At 40.2% G+C, this 14,938-nt stretch overlaps 2 protein-coding genes across 12 annotated transcripts in view; one reads left to right on the forward strand and one right to left on the reverse strand.

The window, feature by feature from the left end:
• The window catches only part of RHBDD1 (rhomboid domain containing 1), a 113,733-nt gene extending 108,827 nt beyond the window's left edge, over nt 1-4,906 (reverse strand). For 2 of the 11 annotated variants that reach the window (XM_022567837.3, XM_089916284.1), the window contains exons 1-2: nt 4,790-4,878; nt 248-334 (exon numbers count right to left, since the gene is read on the reverse strand). The gene's annotated coding sequence lies outside the window, so the exon portion shown is untranslated. Of the gene's footprint in view, nt 1-247; nt 4,443-4,583; nt 4,705-4,789 lie in introns of those variants that run through there. The other 9 variants (XM_022567835.3, XM_030760465.2, XM_022567836.3 and 6 more) reach the window with 7 other exon arrangements.
• The window catches only part of LOC149748510 (uncharacterized), a 29,995-nt gene continuing 18,834 nt past the window's right edge, over nt 3,778-14,938 (forward strand). Inside the window, exon 1 of the mRNA XM_089916287.1 lies at nt 3,778-14,242. Within this exon, the coding sequence (XP_089772413.1) occupies nt 4,530-4,961 (432 nt within the window). The 5' untranslated portion in view covers nt 3,778-4,529 and the 3' untranslated portion in view covers nt 4,962-14,242. The remainder of the gene's footprint in view (nt 14,243-14,938) is intronic.

Below are 14,938 nucleotides of genomic sequence, written 5' to 3' on the forward strand. Positions count from 1 at the left end.
GGAAAAAATTCCAAAATTAGAAGTGGCTGCCAACACACACACACACACACACCCTTATATATTATTTATATAAAACTGAAGTCATTGTAATATGTACCTAAATTTCATTCATACTATCCTGATATTGTGACTTTGGATTAAAAATGCATAAGCAAGTGAACACTGTGGAGAAACAGCTGTTGGTGTAATGACAACATTCCTGGATCTGAAGCTAGATATGGGGTCAAGTCTGGATGCCATCACTTACTAGCACGTGGCCTTGGGCAAATCACATAATCAGTCCTGCTGAGCTTCGGTTTCCTTATCCATGGATGATGATAACTCCACTTACTTCCTGGAGTCATCAGAAGAAGAAATGAAATAGCATATTATGTAAAAGCACACAGCACATCCCCAAAGTTTGTTTTCCATTCTCCCTTCCTCTCCATAAACTAATGAGCCTTTTGTCCCCATGGAACTAGACTTTATTGCTTTATAATTATGATGCTCATGTAACAATGTCCAAGAAACGAGATGGTAAATAATACCAACATGCAAACCTGAATGTACACATTGTTAGTTGGCTACCTGCTAGATTCCAAAGGGCTCTTGCACACTATCTATTGCTTCCCAGAAATTTGATACATTATCTCTTCTGAATACAGCCAGAATTATCCACGGGCTTTGAAATATCACCATCATGATGTTGCAGAGAGCAGCTGGTTGATTGAAAGTGACTCCCCCTCCCCCATGCTCCAGCTGTCACCAGGAAACCCTCCTCAATGTGTGAAAAAGGACAATGTGATATTACTACTATCGCTATTAAAAACAATCTAGCAAATACTTAGCATTTGAAATTGTTTTTCTTATGAAAGCTCACTATTAACTAAAAATTAACTCTTTAAGAAAAACCCTTTACCATATAAATGCAAACCAGCTGCTTTCATACAACAAAATACTAAAGGACAGTAAACACAAGTAATATTATTTCCATTGACTCCTTGTTTCTTTTTCCTTGAGTCATTTGTAATGCTAAACAACAGCCAGTTAAAATATTAAAGTTTTAACCGTGGTAACAGCTGTCACAGCTTAGAGGGATTTAAAAACAAACAAAACTGGGCTTCCCTGGTGGCGCAGTGGTTGAGAATCCGCCTGCCAATACAGGTGACACGGGTTCGTGCCCCGGTCCGGGAAGATCCCACATGCTGCGGAGCGGCTGGGCCCGTGAGCCATGGCCGCTGAGCCTGCGCGTCCGGAGCCTGTGCTCCGCAATGGGAGAGTCCACAACAGAAAGAGGCCCGTGTACCGCAAAAACTTAGATGATTTCTCAAAAAATGTGCATAGATTCCCCCCTATTTTTATATAATATGGGTCGGATTGAAGGCTGGATTTTTTTTTTTAAATAATCTCTCACTTCTCTACATGAGAAACTATACATATGTCTGACATTGCTGATAACCCTGGGAGTTGTCTTCAGGACAAGTTTGTGGATCCCACTCAGGAATTCTCAACACCTGACGTTTTAGGTACAGCTCATCTCCTGAGGATTTCTACCCCACAGATGGTTTCACACCCTGTCACACGGACTCCTTGAAGTGTCACTGCAGGAGGCTCCCAGCAGGCAGGTCCTATGCCCTTCAACCCCTCTTCTCTTAAAACCTCTCAGCTCCTGAGCTTTACAGGTAAGATGCTGCTAAAGAGGGTCCCCTGCTAAAAAATCTGAGGCCCCCTGCTTAGATGACTAGAGCTACAGCATAAAAGGCCATCTATCTTTCTAAGGCATTTCTATCTTTGTAATGGTTTTTAAAAAGAATTTTTACATACACATGCATTTACCTAGTTTTACTTAAATGTATAGATTATTTGTCCCTACCTCCATATTATAATACATTGCCAAGTAAACGAAATTATGACCTAGTATGACACCTTTCAAGTCGTTTCCATGCTCACATATTCATATGCACTATATACAGAAATATGAGATTTTTTGATCATTTTTTAAAATGGAACATAAAACTCTTCACTTTCCAATCATTAAGCATCCATATTGAAAAATAATGATTTCAGAGCTATAATAGCATTTTCTTATTCTTTGGTGCATGTCTTCAGTGAAGTCTCATCTCCTGTAACAAAGTGCCCCCTTCTGTGGCTGACTGTCCCCCTTAACTAACTGTAGATACTTAAACAGTAATCACCCGCTGACCTTGAGCTTCCAGTAAACACTCAAAACAATTTATGAAAGTTGCTCTGTTATGCTGATAGAACTGAAAATGGTGCCTTTCTACCAGGTTTAGAGTTTTAACTTTCTCCAAAGTGTTTGCTTTCTCTCATTCACAATACTGTGAAAGCTCTTCAGCATTTTGCTTAAAAAGAAAAGCAGCGCAGTCAAGTAATTAATAAAATTACCTCATTTATAAAAATATTACGAGGAAATGAATGAGATCAAGCTAGGTTTGAGGTAATAACTACCTTTTCTCCCCTGTCCAACATGCACCAGTTACTGAGCCTCTCGGCGTTAACAGACATGCTTTCCACTTGATTTCATTTTATTCACTGTCCTGAGGTGGTCACACACCAAGAGTCCTACTCTATAGGAAAGGAGATTCAGGCTGGGAGGATGTAACTTGTCTACTGGACACAATCAGTATGTAGCAGAAGTGGGGTTCAAAGCAGGGTGTGTGCCTGACCCAAAGCCACCGCTAAAGATCAGCCTCTCTGACACAGTGAACAAGAAAAACGCGGCCTTTGAAAAGTGAATACTTCATGATGGGACAGTGTTAATTTAGCATTAACAAAATTATTTATAGGGTATAAATAGCCAAACTGACTCACAGTTATCTGAAAACTCACCCACAATACCCAGGAGCCACGGTGTGGCCTCGGGAGCAGTGGACTCTAATCAAAGTGACCTGCTGTTTCGGCCATGGTGCTACAGACTCTTCTCAACATCACAATGAGTCTAGGCTTTAGGTCAGCTGCTTCAAATCCCGAATATTTCTCTTTATCCCCCCAACACCAACCCCCTGAAAAGGGGAAGGAAAAAGCTGTAACACTGCAGCTGACATTCTGTAAAAACAGCAGATGGAGGGCACATCTAACTTAATTCCTGTGATGCTTCCAGAAAACACAGGTAAGTAGATATGATGAGAACTTCTTTGCTATCGTGGAGCTGTACGACACATGGGGAAAAAAGGACAGAAACATCTTCAGTTTTGTCTCTCGTTTCCAAGTCACTGCTCTATAATACTTCTCAACTCTAAGGCTAAGGCTGATCTCCGATCAGTTATCCACTCTACTTTCTTTACCAAATTCTGGGTCAAAAGAAGGTACAATGAAGCTGAAAAAACCAAAAGGCCAAAGAATTAAAAACTGCTCTTTAACACAATTACTAATGCGGTTCTTAAAAATACTACAGCATTGGTATTAACTGAATATCCTACATTCGACAGCCTCAATCGTATACAATATAATGAGAATCCATAAAAATAAACTGCCCTCTAAGCAGAAGAGGCACAATATTTGTGCACTACAACTCACATCTAAATCAAGGAAGAATCCTTTCAGCACAATCTATGTACTTATTTTAGACAGTTCTAACAAGTTCCTTAATAACATCTCCTCTTTGTTTTCCACCTGTGTTAAACTCTTTTCCTGCATTTTTACACTGAATACTTTCAGTCCTATGAAGTAACCTTTAACTAATTTGTCCCAGGTCCTACACCTAAGAAAGGTTTCACCTGGATTCAAATTCCATTCTGTGACTTCACAATGGCTGTTCTTTATCACTATGGCCGGTAATTCTCAAGCTTTAGCACACAGGTGCCTTGGGATCAATTCGGAGTCTTGTTAAAATAGATTTCTGATTCACTAAATCTGGGGTAAGACTCCTAAATTTGCATTTCCAACAAGTTCCCCGCTGACGTTGATGCTGGTAGCCCTGGAACAATTTGGGAACCCAATGCACTGCCTTCTTCTAAGATTATTTGCTTTCCTAAGCCCTGCCACACCAGCAGCAAGTTAGAAGTTTTTAGATTTAAAGGTTATTAGGACAGCAAAAAGTGGCATATAAATGTGAGACATAAGACAGATTTTTAAGGAGCAATTCCAAAGGGGGGAAAAAAAAGAGCAAAGTCCAGCTGTCACTGCAAAGAGACTAACCCATCTCGATGACTCAATCATGACTATGCAATAATTTATTTTGACAGTAACACTGAGTTTATGCTCGGTTTGGAAAATCATATAAGCATGTGATCCGTTTTTGTAAAGGTTTTTAAGGCCTGGACAGAAAAGGATTAAATACACTTAGTGTATTTCCTGTCCCGTATTAGGAGAAATACCACTACTTAGATTAGGATTAGGATTGTTTGCCACACACTTGTTCTGAGAAAGAGTTACTCTTCCAAGAGAAACTGAAACTACAAGCTGTCGCTGATGCAACGTCCCTTTAAACCACACCCCCGCCCCGCGCCTGCCAGAGCCAACGCCATCCACCCAGGGCCTGGGCACGTCGTTCCCTGTGCGATCGGCCTCAAGCAAAGACGGGAGTGAAGATGAAGAGACCCCCGTTAGACTCGCTCCGGGAAACTCCCTCCCCGTTCTCGGACCTGTTGAGAGCTCCCACGGAGCGGAGGCTGCGCCTCCAACCCCGCCCCCACCTGGCCCCAGGGAAGCCCACGGCCTCCCGCAGCGCCGCCGCCGCCGCCGCCGCCGCCGCCGCCGCCGCAGCCAGCGCCCGCGGCCCTGGTAACAGGCGAGAGACGCGGCGCACAACGGACGACGGCAGCGGCGCCGAACAGACGCGAAAACTCACGCTCTATACGGCCCGCCTGCGTCCCCACGTCTTCGCGACCACGTGCGTCATCACGCACGGGCGCCCGCTCCCGGACGCTCCAGGTCCCAGCGGCCTGAGGGGCGGGGAGAGAGCGTGGTTGATTTCGCGACGCAGCTCCCACGGCCCCCGTGGAGGGTGGGGAGGGCCGTAAAGCGCCGCGGGCGGGCAGCGGCGCATGCTCAGTTGTGCGCGACTGCGCTCTTTTTTTCCCCGCGGGCTGGCACCCAGGACCGCGTGCGGTGGCGGTGGCTTGGAGGAGGCTCGACGGGGAAAGGACCGCGGCCGAGCGCGGCGTGGAGGGCTTGTACTTTCTACTCGTCCTCCAAGCTCCGAGTGACACGTAGATAAAAATATTCCTCCTGCCATAAGTAACTATTGGCTGCCCACCACGGTTAAAGCAAGCGAACGGCCTGGCCTACATTCGAGGGACCGGACTCGGGATAGAGATGCGGCGACTGGGCCGCGTGGCGACTGAGAAACTGCCCTACCGGGCCCCAGCCCTGCCGCAGGCTCAGGACCTGTTGCGTGGAGGAGTCACATACTACCTGTGAAGTGGATGGCGGAAGAGACAGAAATTTTCATGAGTTATCAGACGGCTGGAGAGCGGCCCATCACCCATCTCAGGGCGGAACCCGCGGTTACAAAGCAGGCCAGCAAAACAAGGTCGTGGGTGTACATTTCACAACCCAAAGTCTCAGTCTGAGGCTGCATTTCTATGTCTGTCTGTCCGTTTAAGGCTTTAGGTGTTAAGTATTTCTGTGAACGTATCATTTGATGCAATTTTAATTATGGGTCTGTTTCTGCTCTGAAACAGGTTTTATGTTGGGTTGTAGGAGTCAGGTTAAGTTAAATGCTGTATTTCATGCAATATGAGAAAACTATCTTATTTGGTACGGTATTTTCTAACAACTAGGGGGAAGATGCGTCTTTTCCAAGGACGAAACCAAGTGCAGGTGGTTTTATGCTGCTCTGTATTTATTGGAAGTTGTGGCAGCTGTGTTTAGATAGTCTACTTAAACAAAAACTGCCTAAATCAGAAGAGTTTTGACTATCTTTTGTTATTGTGTATTGCAAGAATTCTTCATGGAAATGTTTATTATGGAGTTTGGAATTTAAATGAAGATTTGGCTCACGTGCAGGGTATATAACAGACGTTCAAGTGATAAAGAAGAATCTTAGCAATTTGCAACTATGTTCCTTGAGCCTTACAAGTTATCCGTTTCTTCTGAAAACAATACGCTGATCAGAAAGTTTGGCTGACAATGAGAAACTGCATTTCTGGAAATAGAAATTCAACTGAAGGGTGGAGGTGAATTGCCAATAGAAGTATTTTGTGTATTTCCCTAGAAAAAATAAAAGTAATTTCTCAAAAAGAAGGGATTCCCTTTTATCCTGATTCATGATATTATGCATCAGTTTAATTAGTGCTAATCCTTATCTTCCATTCTCTAACACCATTTACACCTGTCTATAATTGCATCATTTTTCTTGTCCTTATATGAATATATTAAATACAGACGTGATTTTAAGGGCGCCACAAATCAAGAAGCCTCAATACAGTAATCTCATAAAAATGTCTTTATAGATGGGGATTAAGAGTATACTTAGGCAATTTTATTCAATTTCAGACATCAGTGAAAAATTTCATAGCCATTTAAGAGGAAAGAAAAAGTCTAGGTTTTAAAAAATGACCTTTTTTGTCCTATATGATTCATTGATCAGACAAGAATTTTTTTAAGCCTGTTGAAATCAACACGTATCATACTCAATCCCCATTTAAATTGACAAACAGATCACTTGGATAATAATTGTATATCTTAAACATTAACGTATGTGGCAATCAGCAAGATCCTTTTACTGAGGCAGGGCTTCAAAATACCAAAAAGATCAATGCCTGAAGAAGTCCTTTAACACAAAAGTTATGCAATTATTAAATTACCTTGTAAGATAATGATTCCTAAAAGCTCAAAAGTACTCTTGTATCTTTATTGTGAGAAAAAACAGGATTATGCACATGATGTATGATATTTGAGACCTGTGTAATTGTCTGGACAATTTTCTATTTTTATCAAAGTTTTGCAGGAGAGCAAAAATACCTGAGATTAAGCCATCTGATTTAAATGAGCATTCCTAAAATGTGATTCTTGAGTACAGAGGAGTTGTGGTAAAAAATCTTTGTACATTTCATAAATCTAGGATTGGAACTGGGAGAAAGGCAGGTGAGTATCATTCACAGCTTTCAAAACCTGGACTGAAGGTGGGAAAACATGAGTCAACAACACCATGAGCAAATAACACAACTGGATTATTATTTTAAAGAGGAGCTTGTTTGGTATCTAATTCCTTATAATGGAGCCAGTATTTATTATACCCAACACTGTACAGAAAGATGTATGAAACTCATCAAAGAATTTATGCTTTATTGTTACGAAAAAGCTTGCAAATTAATAAAAGGACAACTATAAAAGTAAGTACAAAGTTGCATTATGTATTATGATGATGAAAAGACTAACAGTACTTAACAGTGATAGACCATGCGAATGGCAAACATAAGAGATTTGCAGTGGCAATAATGATGTCAGACAAAACGGACTTTAAGACATATATTTCTAGAAACAGACATTTTGTAATAAAAAGGTCAATACGTCAAGAAGCTATACTAATTAGAAATGTACATGCACCCAAACAGTCCTAAATACATGAAGCAAAAATTGTTAGATGTGAATGTAGAAATAGACAATAATTTGATATTTTAATTTCACATTCTCAATAATGGGTAGAACAACTAGACAGAAAACTGCTAAGGCTATAGAAACCTTGAACAACACTATCGACCTAACAGATATGTATAGACCATTGTCCTTAGTGACAGCAGAATTTATATTCTTTTTAGGAAGTACGTTCTCCAGGATAGTGCATATGCTAGGCCATAAAACAAGCCTCAGTAAATTTAAGAGTACTGGCACCATGCAAATTATGTCCTCTGGTTACAATGGAATTACATTAGGAATAGATAATAGAAAGAAATTTGGGGAATCACCCAAATATTTGCAAATTAAATTACTCATGGTCTGAAGGAGAAGTAACAAAGGAAATCAGAAAATGTTTTGAACTGCATGAAAGTGAAAACACTGAAATTTATGGGTTGCAACTGAAAGAGTGATCTGAAGGGTATTTGCTGCTTTAAACACTTACATTAGAAAAGAAAAAGGGTTGTAATATTCTAGGCTTCCAGTATTAAAAACTAGAAAGATAAGAGCAACTTAAACCTAAGCAAGCAAAAGGGAGGAAATAGCAGTCATACTGGAAACTAACAAAATAGATAAAAGGAAAAATAAAGTCAATGAAAATAAAAGTTGGTTCTTTGAAAAGGTCAGTAAAGTTGACGAGCCTTTATTAGGCTGACCAAAAAGGAAGACATAAATTACTAAAATCAGGAAAGCAGGATATCACTACCCACCCTACCAAAATTAAAAGGGGCTACGAATAACTTTATGCCAACAGATTAGGCAATGTAGATGAGTTGGACAAATTCCTAGAAAGAAATTGCCAAAACTGAACACAACAGAAAATCTGAAAAGAGTTTGTATTCATTTCCTAGGGCAACCACAACAAAGTACCACAAACTGAGTGGCTTAAAACAATAGAAATTTATATCTCACAGTTCTGGAGGCTAGAAGTACAAGATCAAGGTGTTGGCAGGACCTAGAGGATCCTTCCTTAACCTTTTCTAACTTCTGGTGGTTTGTCAGCTAATCCTCCTTTGGCTTGCAGCTGCATCAGCTCCAGTCTCTGCCTTTGTCATCATATGGTCTTCTCCCCCCATGTGTCTGCCTCTTCTTCTTATTAGGTTGCCAGGCATAGAGGATTAAGAGCCCAGCCTAATCCAGTATGACCTCATCTTGACTAATTACATCTGCAATGACGCTATTTCTAAAGAACACAGTCTGAGGTCCTGGGGGTTAGGACTTCAACATATCTTTTTGGGTAATACTATTCAACCCATAATAGTCCTATAACAAGTAAAGAAATTAAGTTAATACTTTCAAATATTCCCACAAAGAAAAGCCCAGGCCCAGGTGGATTCACTGGTGAATTCAATCAAATATTTAAAGAAGAAATGATAAAATCATTCTCAAACTCTTTATAAAATAGAGAACACTTCTCAGCTCATTCTCTGAAGATATTAAATCAGATGACATTACAAGAAAAGAAAGCTAAAGATTAGTATCTTTCATGAACGTAAAAAAAAATTTCCAAAAAAGGGTGAGCAAACCAAATCTAGCAGTGCATAAGAGGGACTATATAACATGAATGCAAGGTTGGTTTAACATGGGGAAAAAAAAGTAAAACACCATATTAGTAGACTAGAGCAGCAGTCCCCAGCATTTTTGGCACCAGGTTTTGTGGAAGACAAATTTTTCCACAGATGGCATCGGGAGGCAGGGGGTCAGGATGGTTCAGGCGGTAACGCAAGCGATGGGGAAAGGCAGATGAAGCTTCACTCACCCGCTGCTCACCTCCTGCTGTGCGGCCCGGTTCCTGACAGGCCGTGGACTGGTACCAGCACGGGAGTTGGGGACCTCTGGGTTAAAGGACAAAAACCATATATCAGCTCAGTAGATACAGAAAAGCATTTGATAAAACACATTTATGATTAAAAACTCTCAAAAAAGGATTAAAAAAGAACTTCCTTCCTAATAAAGGGCATCTGTAAAAAACCTACAGCTGACATCATACTTAGTGGTAAAACAGTGAATGCTTGCCCCTTAAGATCAAGATCAAGAGCAGGATGTCTGTTCTCACCACTTATATTCTAAAATTTATTGTGGTGATGGTTGCATAACTCTGTGAATATATTAAAAACTATAGAAATGGGACCTCCTTGGTGGCGCCATGGTTAATTATCTGCCTGCCAATGCAGGGGACACGGGTTCGAGACCTGGTGTGGGAAGATCCGACATGCCGTGGAGCAACTAAGCCTGTGAGCCACAACTGCTGAAGCCCGCACGCCTAGAGCCCGTGCTCTGCAACAAGAGAAGCCACGGCAATGAGAAACCTGTGCACTGGAATGAGGAGTAGCCCTTGCTCGCCGCAACTAGAGAAAGCCCACGCACAGCAATGAAGACCCGACTCAGACAAAAAAACAATAAAAATGTTACTCAAAGTTTTAGCCAGTGCAGTAAAGGAACAAAAGAAATAAAAGGCATCAAATTGACCATGAAGAAGTAAGATGGTTTTTATTCACAGATGACCTGATGCTGTGTGTAAAAATCTTGAAGAAAACACACACACACAAACACTACTAGAATTAATAAATGAGGTAGCACAGTCTTGTGAGTACAAGATCAAAATTTTAAAAATGTATCTCTATATACTACAAATTAAAACTCTAAACATAGCATTAAGAATATAATTTCATTCCAGATAGCATCACAAAGAGTAAAATGCTTGGAAATAAATGTAATAAAAGAGGTGCAAGACTCATACACTGAAAACTACTTAAAATGGCTGAGAGAAATCGACCCTCCATGTTCATGGACTGGAAGGCTCAATATTGTTAAGATGGCAGTTCTCCTAAATTGATCTGTAGATTCAACACAGTCTCAAAATCTTAGCAGGATTTTTTTGATAGAAATTGACAAGCTGATTTTTGTAACTTAGAATAAAAGGTCTATAATAGCCAAAACAATTTTGAAAACGAATAAAATTGGAGGAATGACACTACTCAATTTCAAAATGTACTATAAAGTTACAAAAATCAAGACAGGTTATTATTGGTGTGAGAGTAGGCATAGAGATCAATGGAGTGGAATTTAAATAAACCTATATATGGTCAGTTGATTTTCAACAAAATTGCCAAGGCAAAAGATAGTCTTTTCAACAAATAATGCTGGGAAAATTGGACATCTATATGAAAAAAGACTATTAATTTGGACTCATACTTCACACAATACACAAAAATTAACTCCAAATGGAACATAGGCCTAAATATAACAGCTAAAGCTATAAAACTTTGAGAAGACACAAGAGAAAATCTTTGTCATCTTAGATTAGGCAAAGGTTTCTTAGCTCTGGCACAAAAGAAAAATGATAAATTGGGCCTTCTCAAAATTAAAAAAACATTTGATTTTTTAGAAATATCACTAAGGAAATGAAAATCAAGCCACAGATTGGAAGAAAATATTTGCAAATTTTATGTTTGATATAGGATTTGTATCTTGGATATTTAAAGTACTCTTACAACTCAAGAAAAAGATAAACTATTCAATTAAAAAGTGGGCAAAAGAGTTGAGTAGAAACTTCACCAAAGAAGATACATGAATAACTAATAAACATATTTAAAATATCACCAACATCATTAGTCACTAGGAAGGTGCCAGTTAAAACCAAAATGAGATACACAACACCCTTCCCCCCACCCAGTGACTATAATAAAAAACAGTAATGGCAAGAATGTGGAGAAACTGGAATTACTGGTGGAGGTGTAAAATGGTGTGGCCACTTTGGAAAATAGGTGGCTTTTTTAAAAAGTTAAACATATGATACAACCCAGCAATTCCACTCTTAGGAATCTACCCAAGAGAAATAAAACACATGTCCATAAAAGACTTGTGTGCCAATTTCAAAGCAGTATTATTTATAATAGCCCCAAACTGCAAACAATCCAAATGCTTATCAAGTGTTGAATAGATAAATCAATAAGAAAGACACAAACTACTGATTAATCCTACGACATGGATGAACCTCAAAAACAGTATGCTAGGGCTTCCCTGGTGGCGCAGTAGTTGAGAGTCCACCTGCCAGTGCGGGGGTCACGGGTTCGTGCCCTGGTCCGGGAGGGTCCCACATGCCGCGGAGCGGCTGGGCCTGTGAGCCATGGCCGCTGAGCCTGCGCCTCTGGAGCCTGTGCTCCGCAACGGGAGAGGCCACAGCAGTGAGAGGCCTGTGTACCGCAAAAAAAAAAAAAAAAAAAACCCAAAGAAAACCAGTACGCTAATTGAGAGAAACCAGACCCAAAAGACTGCATGTTGCATAATTCCAATCATATGAAGCGTCCAGGAAACGCACATCTATAGAGGCAGAAAACAGATCAGTGTTTGCTTGGAACTGGGGGTGAAAGCCGAGTTAGCTGTAAATGGACATGAGAAAACTTTTGGGGCTGATAGAAATGTTTAAAACTGGTTTGTGAAGATGGTTACCCAGCTCTATAAATTTATAAAGATCACAAAGACACACTATACACAGATATTGGGTGAACTTTATGGTATGTAGATTCTACCTCAAAGTTGTTTATGGATGCCATACTCTAGGAACTTCTAGTCTTGTATTGGAGTGGAGGGATCTACATAAATTTCAGTGAAAGCAGATAGAAAGAGCTAACTGCTCTAATGAGTTTTAGTTAAATTAACTTGAGACTTTAAAGGAAGATAATATTGACCGGAACTGGAGACATGAGTGAATGCTTTGTGGAGTTGAAATTTGAATAGTTTCCTTGAGGTATAAGTGGAATTGGACCTACTGAGGTGAATGGAAGAGAATTCCAGACCAAAAAAACCAAAAACCAAAAAGATAGTGAAGTGAGAACAGTGTTATGAGGAATCAATCATTAGGGTGATTTATGTTTTGTGGAGCATATGAACAGAGTTATTATTTTGATCAAGAATAAGGAGTGAATGGGCTTCCCTGGTGGTGCAGTGGTTGAGAGTCCGCCTGCCGATGCAGGGGACACGGGCTTGTGCCCTGGTCCAGGAAGATCCCACATGCCATGGAGCGGCTGGGCTCGTGAGCCATGGCCGCTGAGCCTGCGCGTCTGGAGCCTGTGCTCCGCGACGGGAGAGGTCACAACAGTGAGAGGCCCACATACCGCAAAAAAAAAAAAAAAAAAAAGAATAAGGAGTGAAAAGGGTATGCCATTATGTCCAATATTCTTGATGTATGAGCATTATAATATAGATACTGGACTAAAAGGAATGGGAAAAAGTTTTAGAAGAATAGTGGGTAAGCTTAGCTGTAGATTATGGATGTAAAATACAGAGAATACTAAATACTTGAAAAAAGTTAATAATAAAAATGCAATCAGTGAACATGTTTTAGAAATTCTTACAATGATCTTCTCTTTGAGTCTTTATATGGAAATGGGTGGTTTAGAACTTCAGTGGCTTTTCATTGGTTTAAATGAAGAATATAGAATTAAGAATCTATCATGATTGAGTTCCTTCTACGGCCAATAGAAGTCCTGGAAGTAATAAGGTATTACTAAAACTACAAATAGGAGCAATGCACTTGCAGTAGACCTGTGATGGTTAATTAGCCTGACATTATTATGGCCATTACTATAATTGCATATCAATTGTCACTAATCAACTCTCAGTCAATCTAATGGAGCAGAAATATAAGTAGGAAGCTGTCAGTCAAAGGCTCTCTCTTGGGACTTGGATTCTTGGGAGGATCTGGAGAAGGTGAGGCCATAGTCATCTCAGCATCAGAAATGACGGTGCTTCAGTGGGAGAGCTGGAGGCTGAGTACCCCTCAAAGCTCTTATAGAAGGGAAGGGTGTTAGCTTGACCATCTCAGGATTCCCTGAACTTTAACACAACCCTTGACTCTCTACTGCTAAGACCTTCAGATACAGATTTTATTTTCTTACAACTAAGTATCATTTTAGTTTTCTGGGGTTTTGTTTATTTGGTTTTTTTTTTTTGCGGCATGCGGGCCTCTCACTGTTGTGGCCTCTCCCATTGCAGAGCACAGGCTCCAGACACGCAGGCTCAGCGGCCTTGGCTCACGGACCCAGCTGCTCCGCAGCATGTGGGATCTTCCTGGACCGGGGCACGAACCCGTGTCCCCTGCATCGGCAGGCAGACTCTCAACCACTGCGCCACCAGGGAAGCCCATTTTAGTAAATTTTAAAATTGTTTTCTCAGTCCTCTAACATCCTGTAAGATCTCACTATTACCACTACTGTGACCTCTACTTGATAAGTAAGGTAACGCATTGAGACCTCTTATCAAAGTGCCTGGCACACAGTAAACACTCAATACAAATCAGCTGTTTCTATAACTACTATTAGCCACCATTTGTTGAGTGTCTACTATGTGCCAGGCACTTCACCTCCATTTTGTAAATGAGGAAATGGGATTAGAGAGTCTAAGTAATTTAGCAAAGCTCACAAAGCTAGTGGACAGAGGGATTAATGATTCAAACTTTCTAATACACTATTTCTACTTCTTGGTTTTGTTTTGTTTTGTTTTTGGCCTCCCAGCATGTGGGATCCTAGTTCCCCGACCAGGGATCAAACTCTGGCCCCCCTGCATCAGAAGCACAGAGTCTCAACAGCTGGACCACCAGGGAAGTCCCCACATTTCTATTCTGAATATTAAGTGTCTATAGCACTGCTTGGCATTGGGTGCATCAGTGTCCACATAAAAGGTAATTTTGTTTTTATTCACGTACATGTTTACATAAAGTTTTCATTGTTTCATTAATTATCTAAACTGTAAAAAGTGAAAATGAGAACTTACTATCCATTTCAGAATTATTTTGAATGATTGTGTGTCTTTCAATTTTCTATTTTAGGAAGTATTTTTCCCTGTTGAGTGTTTTGGATATATCTTCCTTAACCTTATTTTGACTCATCATGATTATTATCTAAAAATTAAATTGGGTTTACAGATACCCCATTGTTCTTATGTTTACAGGGTAATAGTAGAATATTATGTGAGAGTTCCTTTTTCTTTCAAATAATAAATCCTAAATAAGCAGCTTATTTTAATAATCATCCTTTAACAGCATTTTTCTTTTACATCTGTGACTGCCATTTCTGTTTTCATATCAGCTAAAATTCTGATGCTTCTATGACTACAATGAATAATTTCACTCCAAACTGCCACGTCACATTTTCTGTGTGCCGTTTGAGACCTCATAGGAGCCTTCCTAAACCACATCGCCTCAAGTCTGGCGGAATACATCATGAAGACTGTATATGTCTTTTATGAAAAAACAGTTCAGATCATGAATTCTTAGCAAAGGAAGATCTGTGGATGTTCTTGCTAGGAAAAAATATTCAAAAAGGAACTTGCATCAAAATATGGGAAATGAGGCTGTGATGACAGTAGTAGTAGATGA

This window comes from Delphinapterus leucas, chromosome 8 (assembly GCF_059928025.1).
Source record: "Delphinapterus leucas isolate spDelLeu-1000000601 "Yukka" chromosome 8, BTC_Dleu_Yukka2, whole genome shotgun sequence".
Taxonomy (NCBI): Eukaryota; Metazoa; Chordata; class Mammalia; order Artiodactyla; family Monodontidae; genus Delphinapterus; species Delphinapterus leucas.